The 16,779-nt window shown below is 33.9% G+C and overlaps 2 protein-coding genes across 2 annotated transcripts in view; both read right to left on the bottom strand.

The window, feature by feature from the left end:
* LOC110036683 (E3 ubiquitin-protein ligase BRE1-like) overlaps window positions 1-2,739 on the bottom strand; it is an 18,462-nt gene extending 15,723 nt beyond the window's left edge. The window contains exons 1-3 of the mRNA XM_020741186.1: window positions 2,441-2,739; window positions 1,854-2,151; window positions 1,604-1,670 (exon numbers count right to left, since the gene is read on the bottom strand). Of these exons, the coding sequence (XP_020596845.1) occupies window positions 1,604-1,670; window positions 1,854-2,042 (256 nt within the window). The 5' untranslated portion in view covers window positions 2,043-2,151; window positions 2,441-2,739. The remainder of the gene's footprint in view (window positions 1-1,603; window positions 1,671-1,853; window positions 2,152-2,440) is intronic.
* A 6,227-nt stretch (window positions 2,740-8,966) lies between these two features.
* On the bottom strand, window positions 8,967-11,676 carry LOC110034104 (small ubiquitin-related modifier 2-like). Its single transcript, XM_020738368.1, has 3 exons — window positions 11,476-11,676; window positions 9,709-9,858; window positions 8,967-9,205 (listed from the first exon to the last, which is right to left on the bottom strand). Exons 1-3 carry the CDS (start codon window positions 11,548-11,550, stop codon window positions 9,143-9,145), a joined length of 288 nt encoding a protein of 95 aa, XP_020594027.1. The 5' UTR covers window positions 11,551-11,676; the 3' UTR covers window positions 8,967-9,142.
* Between the last annotated feature and the right edge of the window lie 5,103 nt (window positions 11,677-16,779).

Here is a 16,779-nt window from a genome sequence, read left to right as displayed (position 1 = left end):
TTGTGAGATATATTTTCTGGCATAGAAATGAAACGCAAAGAACAAAACACAAGCAAACTCGTTTACGTGGTTCGATCCAACTGAATCTACGTCCACGGGAGGGAATCAATCAAATAGTTCACTAAGGCAAATAAAATGGAGAATACATAGCTTATACATAGAGATGAGCTCTCATCTTCCTTCTATGCCTCCCTCTCAAGCGACACCTTGATACAAAGCCTCAAGGTGCTCTCCTCCTCTCTAGCTCTCTAGCTCTCTAGCTATTCTCTTCTTCTTTGTGGTAGCTTAAGATTTATTCCCTTGATCTCCTAAGCCTCACACCCTCTCTATTTATAGAAGTGCTCTCCTAAGCCTCACACTCCCTCTATTTATAGAATCAAGAGAGTGGTAGGTGGGAGGTAGGTGAGCGGTATCACATTACAAAAGTGTCATTTTAACTTAGTTCAATAATTGGGGGTCAAAATAACAGGGTGCTATCATCAAAATACTCCAAATCTTAATGCATATTATCTCATGCTTAAATTCTAATAAAATATGAAAATTTCAATAACTTTGTGAAATTTAGAAGTATTCAAATAAAATCTACCACCCCAAGCTTAAGACAACAATTCATTCATTCTAATCCAATGAAGATAATAAATTTAAAATTTGCATAAACCCAGAAAAAAATAATACCATATCAATTGCATCATTATGATCACTCTCGAATATCTGATTCCAATAAAGACATAATATGTGCCCTCCAACCCTATGAAGTTATTGCCCAAAAAGAATCATTATGGTTGAGCTTCATGACTAGGTAGTCTGTCATAAAATAACATTATTAAACTACGACCATGATCAGTGCTCATAAACTTTTCAAAGACCTGAATTTTCGGAGTGACAAATTGTGCACCTAATATGATACAATTTTTTTTTTTACTAGAACTGACTTACAATTATTTTTTTAGACAAAAATATATCTCAGATCTACAAGATTTCTTTGGAAAACGTAACATATGGTTGCTGACAAGTATCATTTGGTGAGATTGGGTTAACAATCTCCTCTAAAAAAGTAAACTAATGTTCATGATAACTTTTTACGATAAAACCACATAATCTTAATTGAATCTGTAATCATCACCCTCCCAATCGCTCTAGCTGACAGTAATAAATTTTCTTAATCTAAAAAAATAATTTTTGCTACAATATGGAAAGCAGATAGTACCAAAAAATTAATTTACATCAAAATTTTATTTTTATTATCGAAATAAAAAATTAATCATATGAGCTTGTGCTTATAAAAAGCTAGAACCGGGCCCTAAAGTCTTCATAAAATGAGCGTGAAATATCCTAATAGTATCTTGTCAAAAATCTAATCTACCCCAGAATTACAAACGTTTTCAGAAGAACAAGAACACGGATTGGCGAAGCCCGCTATTTTGTAAACAATGAAGTTAAGGTGTTATAGAAAGATAAAGAGCATACATTCATTAAAGTCCGCTAATCAAGCCATTTCAATAAATAAAACCCCAAATACTTCCGATCAAAAAAGAGCCAGTTTACAGGAGATATAATTAATATGCAGAATCAGAAATGCCGGCAACAATGTTTAGATAATAACCTGAACTTTCAGCATTCGTTCGCACGATTTCACCAATTAGTATTCTAGGAGTACGTCTTCTCCTTGGCTGGCTCCAGACCACGAAACAAAAGGACTCTATTTAATAATTCACACCAAAGAAAAAAAGGACAGTACATGCAAAGAACAGATGATCAAATTTTTAATATCAAATGGATTAAGCAAATAACCCAATGTGTCAGATCCTTATAACAGGAATTAAAATTCAAAGGACTAGAAATTGATTACATACAGCACGCCATTCTGGCGGAGTTTGAAATGCTGCTTCATTATCTATAGCATCCGCATCAGTGGCTGAAGGAACGGGCCCAGAGCCACTGCTAGAGGGAGGATGCTCATGCTGCAGATCAGAAGGAGTATCGCTTACCTCAGGCTGCCCGTTTTCATCAGGAAGGGCATTAAGATCAAAGTTCCGAACCATCTTAGTCCGTTTACTCAGCCTTATCTTCCTCTAGTCTGCAATAGCCTCACTATGTTCTCAAACTAAACCCAGCAGCAACAAACCCCCAATCTCTCCAAGAAGAAAACACCTAAAGTAAGAAAACACAAGATCGATCAAGAGTGCAATGATGGAACAATCAACGAAATTTTCCATTAAAAAAACACTACTAATGAAAATATCATCACCATTCCTTATCCACATGGAGCAAAAAACAATAAAACAATCAAAGAACAAACGATCCAAAAACAGCACTACGATCGCCAAAACCCTTGCAAATAGCCCAAATAACGCAAACCCAAGAAGTGATCACATCAGAAGACAAATAATGCGACACAAATTGCAGCGCTAGAAATGCTTCGAAGCGCAGAGGGACGCACCGGCTATCCGGCGATTTGTTGCGTGCGGAGGTTAGGGGTTTGAGTTCGGAGACCCGTTTGCTACAAGGAGTTCTTGTTCGGTGAAATCTTTCTCCGGCGAGCTCACACGCGGCGAAGGATAATGGCGCTGGCGGAATCCGTTTTCCGGCCTGAAGCGAAGAATTCTGCGCAGAGAGAGAGAGAGAGAGGAAGAAGAGAGGAATATCCTCTGTACCGTTTAAATATATACTCGACAATTAAACCATTTCAATCTTTGCGCTCCATTGCTGCCATCTTCTTCTGAAAATATACCTTCCGATTCGGCAGTGGCCCTGAAACCTGAAGGCCGTTTTAATATATATATTTAGAGAGAAAGAGAGGGAGACTATTTTTAGAAAGATTTACATGCAGATCACTGTATTTCTATGTATTTACATAGCAAATATATAAAGTTAAAAATTTTACATATATATATATATATATGCTACTTTACTATTTTAAAAATTAAAATCATGATATTTTTTATATAATATAAAATATTTAGATGATAGAAATGTAAAAAGTTAAAGGTTAGGCGTTAGATACATAAAAAATACGTAGAAATTGAGCGATAGATATGTAAATGGCTGATTGTTTTTAATGACTTTAATATTTTGCTAATAAGCTCGTAGAGCTTGCGAGACGGGCAGTTAGAACAATCTGTCCAAATATAGACTAGGGAGTCCAATAAGGTGGCTCGGTTGAACTCGACGAGAATGTTATCAACCAAATGAACAACATTTATGTAAGAGGGTTATCAAGATGAGTCCTTTAAAAAAGTATTATAAGATGTACATGCATATCTCATTTCTCATGTATTTGTATATCTAAAGCTTAAATTTTAATTTTTACATATATTTCATGCATAAAAATGGGCGTATATATATGTGTGTGTGTTTATGGTCGTGCACACACGAACATGTGGGATTTTGATATTTTCGGGCAACGAAGTTGGATTCACCCAAAAATAAAGAGGCAACTAATAGACCGCCAACAAATTTCCATCATCCGAGACGAATCTCGAGACATGACACGGATCTCAATTTAATCTTTTGGACAAGAAATGTTCAAGTTTTGATTTGAATTAATCTAAAGTTCTAATTTCAACAAACTTACCGTCAAACTGACCAGCTCAACAACTATACCAAAATTGATCTAATTTGAATCAAAACAAGTTAAAACCCAGATATTAAACTTTTCTTGGAAGCTTTCCGAGCATATTTGAAAAGTTAAACGGATGTCGAATATGAACTGATGTCGCAGAGTCACAAAGTAACCTGTGAAGCAGCGCAATATCCCGAATAACGGGCTGACCCCAAAAGATCCCAAAGATGGTGTAACAATGCACCCAAAGATGGTGCAACAGAACATCTCAAAGATAGGGTGATGTCGCACCTCGCATACGCTTGTGCAACTCCCGACTCCCGCCCCCACAACCTACGGACATCATTACAACTCACCACTACGACCTACGTGACCAAGTACGGCCTACATGGTCCACAGCTCGTGCAACTCCCAACTTCTGCCCTCACTGCCTAAGAACGACATTACAACTCGCCAGTACACTCTACGTGACCAACTACAGATCACGTGGTCCGTAACTTATGCAACTCTCGACTCAGATTCTCGCGGCCTACGGACGACATTGCTACTCATCATTACAATATACGTGGTTCACAGCTCATGCAACTCTTGATTCCGTCTCTCACGGCCTACAGATGTCATTACTACTCACCACTACGACCTATATGTCAAAAAACGGTCTACGTAGTCCGCAGCTCAAATAGCTCCTAACTCTGGCCTCTGTAGCCCATGAACCTCATCGCGGGTCATCAGTATGGCCTATACAGCCTACGTGGTTTGTAGCTTCTAACTCCTTACTACGGCCTCTATGGCAAACCGTTGCTCTTGAAGTAACCATTTGCAGTCCACCTGGTCAACTACTGACATGGTTATCATTCGACTTTATGACAAACTGGTGTTAAAATCACCATCTACAACGCTACGATGAATTACTTCCTCTGAGACAATCGACTATAGCCCTTGCAATCTGATATTACCAAGAACTACAACCATAACACAAATATACAACTCAATAATTGTTGGGTATTTTGGAGCTCGTTCCACTATCTCAATTTAATAGTTTTGCATCCTTGGAATGTATTTAATGTATTTAAATACATGTATTTCTTTTGCTGATTCTGCTCTCCTGCCTTCCTCTTTTGGATTCGCGAAATAAGGCAAGTAATATTAATTCCTTGTTATTTGTGGTTGGCCCAAAATCCCGCTCTATTGATTCCTCCATATTTCGAGAATCATGGCTTGCCTTAATGGGCTGTTATTAGATGATTAAAATTCGCATGCTTCAGACTTCCCTTTGATGCGATTTTTTGTTCTTTCGTCGTGCAGCATACAGAAATCAAAAGGAAATTAATTAATTCCTTAATTAGAGAGAAGGAATTAAGCTTATATATTCAGGTGTTTGAATTCCATGGAATATATGAATTACAAGCCTTGAGCTTCCTAGTTTTTTCCTTCTTCCCACGTTGCTCTCAGGTAGAGGGAGAAGCTCACGGGGATAGAGAGGAGATAGAGATTAAGAGAGAGAGAGAGAGAGAGAGAGAGAGATTATTCTTTCTTGTAAACATCGAGGTGATCGTCGGTGTAATTCCTCAAGCAAATAAAATCCTTTGCAGCTGCGTGGACGCAGACAATTTGCCTAATTACGTAAATCTTGTGTAGCTCTTTTTTGGTGTAATTTTTCTCGATTTATTTTTCACTTTATTGTCGTCGTTTTTCACAACAAATAATTTTATATTCTTTAGTTCAGATGAAGAGTGGACTTGTATACTCATCATTTATAGCAGATTATTTCAACTAGGTTAAGCCTCATGATTTTTTTCTCTTTCAGGTTTTCCACATAAAAAGTCGAGGTGTCTCCTCGTGCTTACTTCTCTTTAATTATCTGAGTGTGTGTGGATTTTCATGCAATACTAAGATGATAAATAATCATTATTCGTCTGTCGTTAATCTTCTTGTACGCACTAGTGTTAAATATGAAAAATACATAAGAAATGTGAAGCATACATGTGTGAAGGAACAAAGTGGATTAAGTATTGAAATTTGTTTGCATTTAATGTGTTTTTCTATATGCCAACACATGTATACAAACAAATCTGGATCCAAAAATGGTCATTCTAAGAAATGTATTGATTAAATTATTCTTTATGGATGAAAACTTAATCCATGCAAAACATGTTTTACATTTTCTCATGATTCTAAGAAATGTCATAAATTCTCTTCTTATAAACATAGGCTAGTTGTCCCTGCATATAAGGGTCAGAATCATAGTAGGTGCATGAACACAAAAGGCCCCATAAATGTTAGTAGTTCTCTTATTTCTATTTCACATTCACTACTTGTTTCTAATTATGTGTCTATTTCTCATAACATTCATTCTAATGTTCAACCTAGGTGTAATGTTGTTCAAGTGTCTGATAATGTTTCATTATTACATACTTATGATCTTAATGGTTATGTTGATTCTTCTAGCAATAATGAACCAGGTAATGCTCTTATTTATGGTGTGGAAGTAGGTGAAATTGTTAAAATTATTCAGATTTACCATTTGTTTCTGGAATGGACAGAGAAAATTGTAATGTTGTTGTTGGCCTTTTACATAATAATGCTTTAAGGGATGTTTATGTTCTTTAGATTAATAAGCTTATTGTTTTGTTAATATGCCTATGGTGAATAATATTGTCTCTAATTCGGAACACTTCCTCTAAGCAAGGAAATAATTCTTAGTGCTCTTTTCTATGAGCCTTTTTTTTTCCTTTTCTTTCTTATGTTTCTCCCTTATATTATTATTTGGAATGTTCGTTGGATAATAATATTGACCGGATTGCAGATTGCAAAAATATTTTAAAGATATAAGGTTGATTTTTTATGTCTTTTAAAACTAAGCTTTCCTCTTCTCAAACTAGTATGGTTTTCTTAAAACTATTCTAAGCTATTTCCTAATGAATGTAGTGTTCACAATTTACTTATGTTACTAATTGCAAGATTAGAGTTAAGTGAAATTCTTAGATTTTACAATTTGTTGCTATTAATATCAGTGCTCAATATATTCATTGTCATATATCGTTTTCTTCTTTTATTAATTTTTATATTATCAATATTTATGATGATAATGATGCTCATGTTAGGAAATATTTGTGGAATTTTATTAATTTTGTTGAGCTAAACAATGATGAGCCTTGGATTTTATAGGGTGATTTCAATTTAATTAGAAAATCTGATGAAAAACTTGGGGATTACTACTTCAGGTCTTATTTAATTACATAGTACTTATTTTTCATTTATTGGTTTAATAATCAGTTAGAAAATCCTATTAAATGTTTCTTTGATAGGGCTTTTTGTAATACTACTTTGATTAATATTTTTTTCTCATTCTTTTTTTAAGTTATGGAACTTCTTTCTGCTAATCATCGTCATATCGTTATCTCTTTGAGTAATTCTGGTATTCCTCATTGTATATACCTCTACAAATATTATTTGAGCAATTACTCTAATTTTTTTATTGTTATAACTAATGATTGGAATGTTCTTTTGCTAAAGATGATTCTATGTTTGATTTATGCAATAAGCTTTAAAATATTACGATTGCTTTGAAAGTCTGGCATTGAAATTCTTCTAAGTCTCTTTCTAAGCATATTCATTAGCCTAAATATAAACAACCTGATGTTTTGTGCAAACTTGAGAATTCTCCTATTTGTAAGGATCTTCTTAATCAATTCTCTATTTTAAATGATAGCATTATGAAATCTTCTATTTTAGAATATAAATGGCCTAAGCAAAGTGCTAAATGTTCTTAGCTTTCTGAAGGAGAAGATCATATTAAGTTCCTTTATCAAAGAGTTAATTGCAGGCATAACTCTAATTTTATTAAGGAATTCTTGGTTAATTATGTTTACATTTCTTATTATGAAGGTATTGTCAATATTGCTATCTTTTTTTTTCTCTAATTTGCTTAATAGTCATTATGACGATTCTTTTTACTATGATCAAATATTTCCTATTATGAATTATATATCTAATGTTGATTATATTGTTCTCTCTCAAAGTTTTTTTTTATGACGAAATTAAACATGAGATCTTATTTTCATTGGTTCTAATAAATCTCCTGGTCATGATGTTTTTACTTATAAATTCTTTAAACAATTTTAGCATATTACTGGTCAAGATCGTGTTACTGTCATTAAACATTTTTTTTCTTTCCAATTTTCATCATAGGGTTAAACATATTGGCATTATTATTATTCCTAAAAAACAAGATGTTAAGTATTTTAATATTTTTTAATCTATTTCTTTGTGTAATGTTATTTAAAAAGTTATTGTTATTCATTTAGATAATATGGTTAAAACTATTCTTCTTAATATTTTCATCCTGTTCAAGCTGCTTTCATTAAAGGTCATGATATTACTGACAATATTATTTTGGTTGATGAACATATTTATGATTTTAATTCTATTAATTTTCTAAGAAAATTTTCTCTAAAATTGATCCAAAGAAAGTCTGTGATAATGTCAATAGAGAATCTCTCTACAATAGAATGAAATGTTTAGGTTTTCCGCCTATTTTAACTAATTAAATTAAAGCTTGTGTTATTGTAATTAATTTTTTTATTATTATTAATAGTGAGATAAGTGACCATTTTTCCTCTTCTTTGGGGCTTTGACAAGGTTGTCATCTTTTCCCTTCTCTCTTCACTATTATCATGAATGTTTTTTCTTCTATACTTGATCATCAAGTTGTTGATATTAATAAAGAAAATATTTCTCATTTAATTTACGTTGATGATCTTCTTATGTTTCATAAAAACTGATATGATTTATGTTAATCACTTTATTTATATTGTTGATGATTTTGGCAAAAGTTAACAATTTTTATTCTAATGTTTCTAAATCTTTGAATACTCTTTCTCAAATTAATACTTGCAATGCGTTCAGTTTTTCTATAAAACTTTTGCCTTGAGATTATCTTAGTGTTATTATTAAGCATTCTAGATTAGTTGCAGTTGACTGCCAGAAAATCCTCGATAAACTCAATTTATGGCTTTCTAGTTGGAAACAATTCTGGATCATGAAATAATTGAAGTAATTATTCTCATTGTAATATTTATTTTTATCCTCATAACTATTTACCTTGTTTAGATTGGTACTAGTTGATTTGGCTCAAGGGCTTTTCCCTTAAAATTTGCTTTGCATTTTCAGAAAATTATTCATCATTCTTTCTCTTAAGGGTATTTATGTTAGTATTATATGTGCTCTTTGCTCTAATGAGGTTGGATCTCATAATCATTTATTTTTCTGAATGTCATGCCTCATTAACCTCTTAATAAATGTATCCCTCATGGTCAATTTTCCATTGTTCATCTTAATAGATTTCAACTTTTATACCATTCTGATGTTATTTGCTATAAAGTTATAAGAGATTCCATCTCTTAGACATCTCTTAGCTATTCAAATTAATACATTTATAAAAGGAATCAGATAGAAGGCCAACCATTGGATTCCAACAAAGAGCAAAGCACAACTTTAGACTTCATCCAACTTTCAAAACTTACAAGATAAAATTTTGATTCCTATAAATAGCAACTAAGATCCCCTAATCGTAGATGATCAGACATCCCCCCCTGTTTGGAGAAGCATAGCATCAATTTCATCGCCATCTTCCATATCCAACTGAAAAAATAAAATCAATCAATCAACTTAAATTTAAAAAAAAAACAAAAAACAAAACGACATGCAATTTCATATCTAACACCTAAAGTTTAGATATTTAGGTTTATAACACATTGGCACATGCATCAAAAAGGTGTATTTCACTTTCAGAAGGCTAATGATGATAATATTTTGATGTAATGTCAAAGATCAAGTGTTACATGTGTAAATATGAAAGTTTGGGCGTTATATATGTTAATATACAAGAATGGTGTGTTGTACATGTAATGTATGAGAATTGCTTTTTCAAAATGGAGCTCTAATCTAAGAAATTTTCTATAATTTTGACTTAGCATAAGTCACAAGTGATGGTGGTATTAATAATGTGATATTAAAGATTCGAGTGGCATGCATGTAAATATAAATGTTTAGGTGTTAGATATGTAAATACATAAGAATTGTGTTGTTCACGTGTAAATGCCACTAAATTGTTATAGAGGCAGTTGAATCAAGCCCAAACTAACCTCAGCTGGTGTTTGCTCGCCGCGGAGTCTACGACCATCAAAGAGAAAGCGAATAGAATTGGCATCTACAGACTGGCGATCACAGTAGGCAGTCATAAGCTTCTTTAGGAGCGCGCCGCGCTTGATCCTGAAAAATACTTCATTCCCATCCTGAAAGCCAAAAATATACCATCAGAATGAAAATATGCAGAGAATCAGTGGTTTAATCCGAAGTCCTTATTAATCGGATAAAATAACTTGCGGTTAAAGCTGTTTTTAAGGTTTCTAAACATGAAAGTACAAATTACATGTGCATGCAACAACAAGGGCAATGTAACATCTGCATTTAACACCTTGCTTTAATTACTTTTTCAAAAGTCGCGAGAATCCTCTTCTCCTTGTCCTCTGATGTTGTTTGTTCTTTTACTCTATACATATAGATTACAACAATCCCTAATGTTAAACCAATGGCTACAACAGTGACACTATGATTTAACATCTTTCTCTCCTATAGTTGAACACTTTCCTTCTTTCCAGTAGTAGCCAAAGCTTTATTTATGACACGAATCAGGCAGACTAAAAAAATCTTTAATTTTGTGTAAGGCCATGAAGTCCTACTACATAATACAAAGTTCTCATTCAAAAACATTTTTATAATTGAGCTTCTAAATCTTATAGTGTATTCTTCTTGTAAGAACTTCTCCCGCTCGCTTCAAATATTCTTTGCGATTGATGGGATAGAATTGAACTTTTAACAATCTTTTAAACATTGATCATGCGAAGACTCACATTAGTGTTTAGATTATGAATTCCATCATACTTAACAGCATCAGGCAGCTTCATCAAATCAAATGCAGTTTTCTTTCCATGAAGGTAAACGTTGGCTATGAAATAAATTTCTAAAAACCCGGAGCAATAGTCATAATCACCTTAGCTTTGATTACTCTATCAAATCAAAGTATCATGCAGTCTTCTGCTTGTTGCATGCCCTTATTCAAGATCTCAACTTGATAATAAATCTATATTTCAGAATTAATGTATGGTTTAAACAAAATTTAAATTTAAATATTTGATAGACAAAAAATAGATCATGTCTGCATCACTAATGCCTGTCAGAAAGTAAGGGCTCAATTTCAAAGGCTTCTTAAAATATATTATATATTATCCTCTCTTCAGGGTCAAAAAACATAATCAATTTGAAAATAATTGTTTCATAATCATTAATATAAATTAATTTTAAAAAGTTTAAATGCTTTGATTATTAATATAATTTCAAGCATTGATATTTTAAAACTGATGATTAAATCTTTATTATTTAATAGCAGCTAAAATTAATTGCTGCTATCAAATTTTAGTTATAATCATCTACCCTGCACATACTAAGTTGTGAATTTTGCCCCTCTGAGACAGATCGAATAAAAGAATTGAAGATTAAACGATCAATATTTTGGAACTATAATAATCTTATGATGTATTCTTCACGTTTTATGGTCTTGACATGCAAATCAAGCCTATCCGCAGAAAACTCACACCGATCCTCTAATTGATAACAAGCATCACGGATCAACATAAGAAACTATGAATGACAATATATAGTTTATTCAATCAATAAAATTGAACCCGCCTGCAACAATGCTAATGGCGCCTCGCATTGTTAAAAAGAAGTGAACATTTACCGCTACAATCCCGATCACTCCAAACATTACAAATCACATGATACATAAAACCAATAAAAAAAGAAAAAAAAAACTTGCTACTGTAACAGAGCAACCGATCGAGAGATTTCACCTGGCCCTTGACCTTCAGATTAATGTGCGCAGCCTGCTCCGGCTTCTTGTCCTCCTGCTGTCCGTCTCCCGACATTCTTCACCAAACGTAAATTGCAGTGTTCCTCTATTCGCAGATTTATGAGTTTCTAGGGTTTCCTGCGCGGTCAAGTACAGAATGGGCGACGACAGCGAGTCAGCCATCACCATCAAGCCAAGAAACATTTCTCAAGAATTTTCAGAACCAGAATTAAGAGATATTTGGAGTCCGGCTATTAGTGCCACCTGACTCCAAGCCACCTGACATTATTATTTGACACATGTATGTGACATTATTATGATGTAATTTGTATTTCGGTATTATTTTTTAGTTTTGACACGATATTATTAGATTGTTATTGTAGTGTTATTATTATATTATTTGAAATTATAATTGATATATTAGTGCGGTATTATTATTATGATATTATACAATATTATTTGAGGTTACATTGTGATGTTAATAGTTGGCGGTATTATTCGTGTAAATTTGCAGTGTTATTGAGATATTATTGTAATGTTATTAATATTATTGCCTCCAAAAATACGTAAATAATACTTAATTTTTATGTAATTACATATCTAACCCCTAAATATTAATTCTTTCGTACATACCATCGACCCTATGGATGAAATAGTTTATTTTCAATTTTTAAAAATTAAAATGATGGCATTATATCAAATTTTTTTATGGTATAAATGTAAAAATAAAAGTATGTGTATGAAAAAATTCTAACCTGCGGTGCTTTTTTGGTGTTTTTGGGGCGGTATTATTATGCAGTATTATTCTGGTGTTATTTGAGCTGTTTTGCAACAGCTACGGTGATATTCGACTGTTGTTTTATAAATATTATTATGGTATTATTGTTGTATTATTATGGTGTTATTAAGATTTTATTATTATGTTATTTGAGCCGTATATTAGATTATCAAAAAATGAAAGAAAGGTTTACATGCATACCACTCAATTCTTATGTATTTACATATCTGACCCCTAAACGTCAATATTTTCATACACTCCATCAACACTATGGATGAAAAAGTTTATTTTCAATTTTTAAACATTAAAATGATGGCATTTTTTTTATGTGATATCAAAATTTTTGGTGGTATAAATGTAAAAGTTAAGTATAGGTGCTAGCATGTAAATACAAGAATTGGGTGGTATGTATGCAAATCCCCAAAATAAAAATATGCAAAAACCGCCGCAATATCACTAAAATAAAGTCGGGACGACCCGGGTCATTCATTAAAATATGGAGGTTTTTATTTTTTATTCAGTAGGGCCTATGGCATACAGGTGGCGAGATTTATTTGGAGTTCGGGCGTAGCTTAGCTTTGCATCCGAACTCCTGACGTAATATGTTTTCCCGGTTGCGTCGATTGCTTTCTTCGTCCGTGACAATCCACAAAATTAATATCAAAACACAAAAGTATTAAATATTTATAAAATTATGTTTATAACAATTTTTATAACGTAAGTATGAATGTAATATAAGAAAAAATTGTTTGATTTATATTTTATAATATTCAATAGTTTTATTTTTACCGATACTCTATCGCTTATTTATAATTCTACTTTAACAGTTATGCCTCTACTTTTTATTAGATTCCTAACACATTCACACCGATTATGAACCACGAAAAGCGAAAAAATTACAAGGCATAGCCCAGTTCGAACTGTCCACTATGAGTTGATGAGTACGTACACAATCCTAAGTTCCATAATGTCGGGAGAAGTTGCAGTTGAGAGTAGTTGTCCGGACTTTGGTGCATTGTCTTTGAGGTGTATCATTGCATGATATTTGGGAGGATACATGATTTTGTAGGGTGTCTCGTTACTCTGCAACGTTAAATTTTGCTCAGTATGGTGCTTCAGTTTTTTTCATTTTAATGACATATTCATTATTTATTTGGCGAGCATAAGTTTCACTTTTTTAGCTCTATCTATATAAGTCATAAGACATAGAGTTTCTTTCTCTTGATCTTAGGGCTACCGGGATTCCCTTGGGCGATGTAATTCATGGATTGCTGACAAAGGGTGTTTGTTTGGGTTGGGTCGACTACCTTCTCGACCAGATAGACTCAGGGTTTTCATAGTTTGGGATGATAGTTTTATGGTATCTTAATTTGGCTACCTATACTTTTTTAGGGATTCTTCCCCTTTTATTGATACACCCCTTTTGAACCTAATCATTCATTTGATACATCGTGGATGTCGTCTCGTTGGTCTCATTGCCTACAGGTCGCCGTCCATTTGAGATACGACGATGCACCATTTGCCTTTATGGCTCGGTTAGACCCGGTAGCATGGTGTGGATCCTGCTTGATGACCTGATTACTTCTTAGGCTCCATTTGTTGATAGGTCATCCTCCATAGTAAATACAGTAATTAACCCTCTATCCAATGACCAAGTGTAGGCTATTGAAAGCATCGAGACATTCCTATTTGATGAAACCATTATTTTGTGACCCCCTTTTATTAATTGTCATAATAATGTAAGTAAGACTTCTATTATCGAAAATATTTATGTGTATCTCCCAATATATAGTTAACCAAAGAAACATGTATCTCTGGAAATTGCTCTTGATCCCAGAACAAATCTACGATTTTGGTTCTCTGGTTGTACGGGTAACTAATAATGGGATTGTCTTCGTGGATGTTGTGTCTCAAAGTGCTTAGATCTGATCTTGTTTCAGAACCACATTTTCAACCTATCATACGAGGATTACCTTACATAAGCTCCCGATATTTATTTTTTATATGTTTGTCTATTTTCATCGTATATTCTCATCTTTTTTATTCCATCCTTCTCCGGATCACTTTTTATGATCCAACATATATATATATCTATCTATCTGTGTGTGTTTGTGTGTGAGAGCTAGCAACTCGAATGTTCAATTAAAAAGCACAAAAAAAACAACCCATTTGGAGATTATATTATACTATAAGAAATTAAATTGATATTTATTCAACATACCAAAATTTATGCAATAACAATTTTTGTAAATATTTAATTGTTTCAATTTGTTTATGATATAATCAAATAAAATATACCATAATTTGCATTACAATAATTGATGTTTGTCGGAAGATTCGCGATGATAGAGTGATTATTTATCATTTTATTGTCACACAAAAGTCCAACATGCACATGTAATTGAAGGCACGGGTACAAATACCATAAATTTTTATGCGAAAAACCCAAAAGTGAAAAAAATTACTGGGTCTAATCAAGTCAAACTCCACTATAAGTTGGCAAGTGCACACACAAGCCATTGTCCCACATAAAGAAAATGATTGCACAATTTCTCAAAGTATAATTGTTGTATGCAGAAAGAATTGTTTTATTACGGTCCAAAGCGATTGTAATTGAGAGTAGTTTTCGGGACTTTGGTACATTATCTTTGACGCGCATCATTGCACAGTGTTTAGAAAGATGTGTTGTTCCATATGGCGCATCACTCCGTGACATTGGTCTTCAATGAATGATGTCGATTTTTACTCTCTGTAGTGCTTCGTGCTCCGCAATGTATATCACAACTCCGCGAAGGGTTTCGTTGCAATGAGAAGGGATGACCAATGGTCCATTGGTTGGCGGTAGCCTATGAGTGGTGATCGACAATGGTCGATGATGGTCGGTAAGTGGTGGCCAATGGTAGTCAACATGGGAGCAAGAAGCGTTCATCCACAACGTACATCATAACTCTGCAAGGGGCTTCGTTGCAATAAACAGAGACAATTGATGATGGTTGGTGGTGGTGGTTGGTGAGCGGTGGTCAGCGATTGGTTTGTCCAAGGAAGGGTCATATGGATACAGTGTATCAGATTCTGGGGTACCTGAAGAGTGCGCCAAGGAAGGGGTTGATCTTCAAGAAGAATGGACATGTAGACATTTAGAGATTTTGTGACGTTGACTGGGTGAGTTGTGCATATGACAAAAAATTTACCTTAGGATACTGAATGTTCACATTGTTGCATGGATCGAATTGCCTCTACCGGTCTATCTAATGAGGTCGATCAACACCCTTTTGAAGGGAAAACTTACCGTGGGACTACAAGCCTTGATTGCCTCTAACTTGGTTTGTCCAACAAGTTTAGTCAACACCTATTTTAAGGGGAGATAGTTGCATAGTCATAGGATCATGGGTCTTAACTGCTTCCAAATCGGTCTGTCGGATAAGATCAGTTAACGCCTTTTTTAAGGGAAGATGAATTCCTCACATATGATCATGTATCTTAACCCCCTTCAAGTTGGATCCATCTAACAAAAACAACCAACCCCTTCAATTTGCAAGGATAGACTCTTGGTTTTACCCTTGAATACAAACAAAAGGAGGAGAGTGCCCTCCATACCCCTTAAGTGGGGCATTTATTGTTCCAAAAGGAGAAAAAGAAATAAAGTTTGGAGGAAAATATTCAAATTTTTTTGGAGAATATTTAATTAATTAGTCCCATACATATTTTCCTTTTCAAAATAGTGCAAAAAAGAAAGAAATCTGAATACAAAAAAAAGACTAAAATCTTACATTCTTGCAACAGGTGTCGCGAACACACAGGCGCATGCATGCTTCTTTTGTTGTCATCTTAGTTGCCACCTAACCACTGTTGTTTGGTTGATGTTGCCATGAAACATGAGCCTGACAACCACCGTTGTCGCCAACAAACCACCACAGTCGTCTCCTCGAGACCACCTCCTAACCGTCATCGGACAACTGCCATCTGGTTGTTGATGTCACTGGATCATCACTGTTTGGTCATCGTCGTTGTAGGTCCACCACAATCATCATCGTAAGATCACTATCGTTGATCCACATCTGCCTGAACACTACTGTCATCACCGCTAGACAGTGAGCCTGTCAACGTCATCACTCGTGTTACCAACAACAGTCTGTACAACCCATTAATGACACCTTGTGGCCTCCGAGGCCATTTTCCAACATTTCTAACACAAATTTGATATTTCCAGATGAATATTAGAGAGTTTCTCGAGTTACAACCCCTGAGAGAAGATATGTCCTAATAGCAAAAAACAACTGCATCTTACATTTTCTTGAAAATCATTATTTTACGTCACACAATTTTTCAAAAGCTTGGGGCATTTTTTCAACCTATTTGACAACAATGTATGAAATAGAGGGACAATTGATGTGTTCTTAAAAAATCATTTTGATCAACATAAATCTTAATGCACATTTTCTTCGAAAACTTCAAAAATCAAATTTGAAAACGTCTGCACTCGGATTATGATCAAATGAATGGTCTTAGGGAGATGAAATGTCTGAC

The sequence above is a fragment of the Phalaenopsis equestris genome, unplaced genomic scaffold (genome assembly GCF_001263595.1).
Source record: "Phalaenopsis equestris unplaced genomic scaffold, ASM126359v1 Scaffold000002, whole genome shotgun sequence".
In the NCBI taxonomy this organism is placed as follows: domain Eukaryota; kingdom Viridiplantae; phylum Streptophyta; class Magnoliopsida; order Asparagales; family Orchidaceae; genus Phalaenopsis; species Phalaenopsis equestris.
Note: the sequence above shows the minus strand (reverse complement) of the source record. Positions and strands in the feature narration are given on the sequence as shown.

Excerpts from the sequence above, each read along its gene's own strand:
- LOC110034104 (XM_020738368.1), bottom strand. The coding sequence starts at position 11,550 with ATGTCGGGAGACGGACAGCAGGAGGACAAGAAGCCGGAGCAGGCTGCG. Across the intron at positions 9,859-11,475 it reads ATCTGAAGGTCAAGGGCCAG|GATGGGAATGAAGTATTTTT; the intron begins GTGAAATCTCTC and ends TTTGGCTTTCAG. Across the intron at positions 9,206-9,708 it reads GCGAGCAAACACCAGCTGAG|TTGGATATGGAAGATGGCGA; the intron begins GTTAGTTTGGGC and ends TTATTTTTTCAG.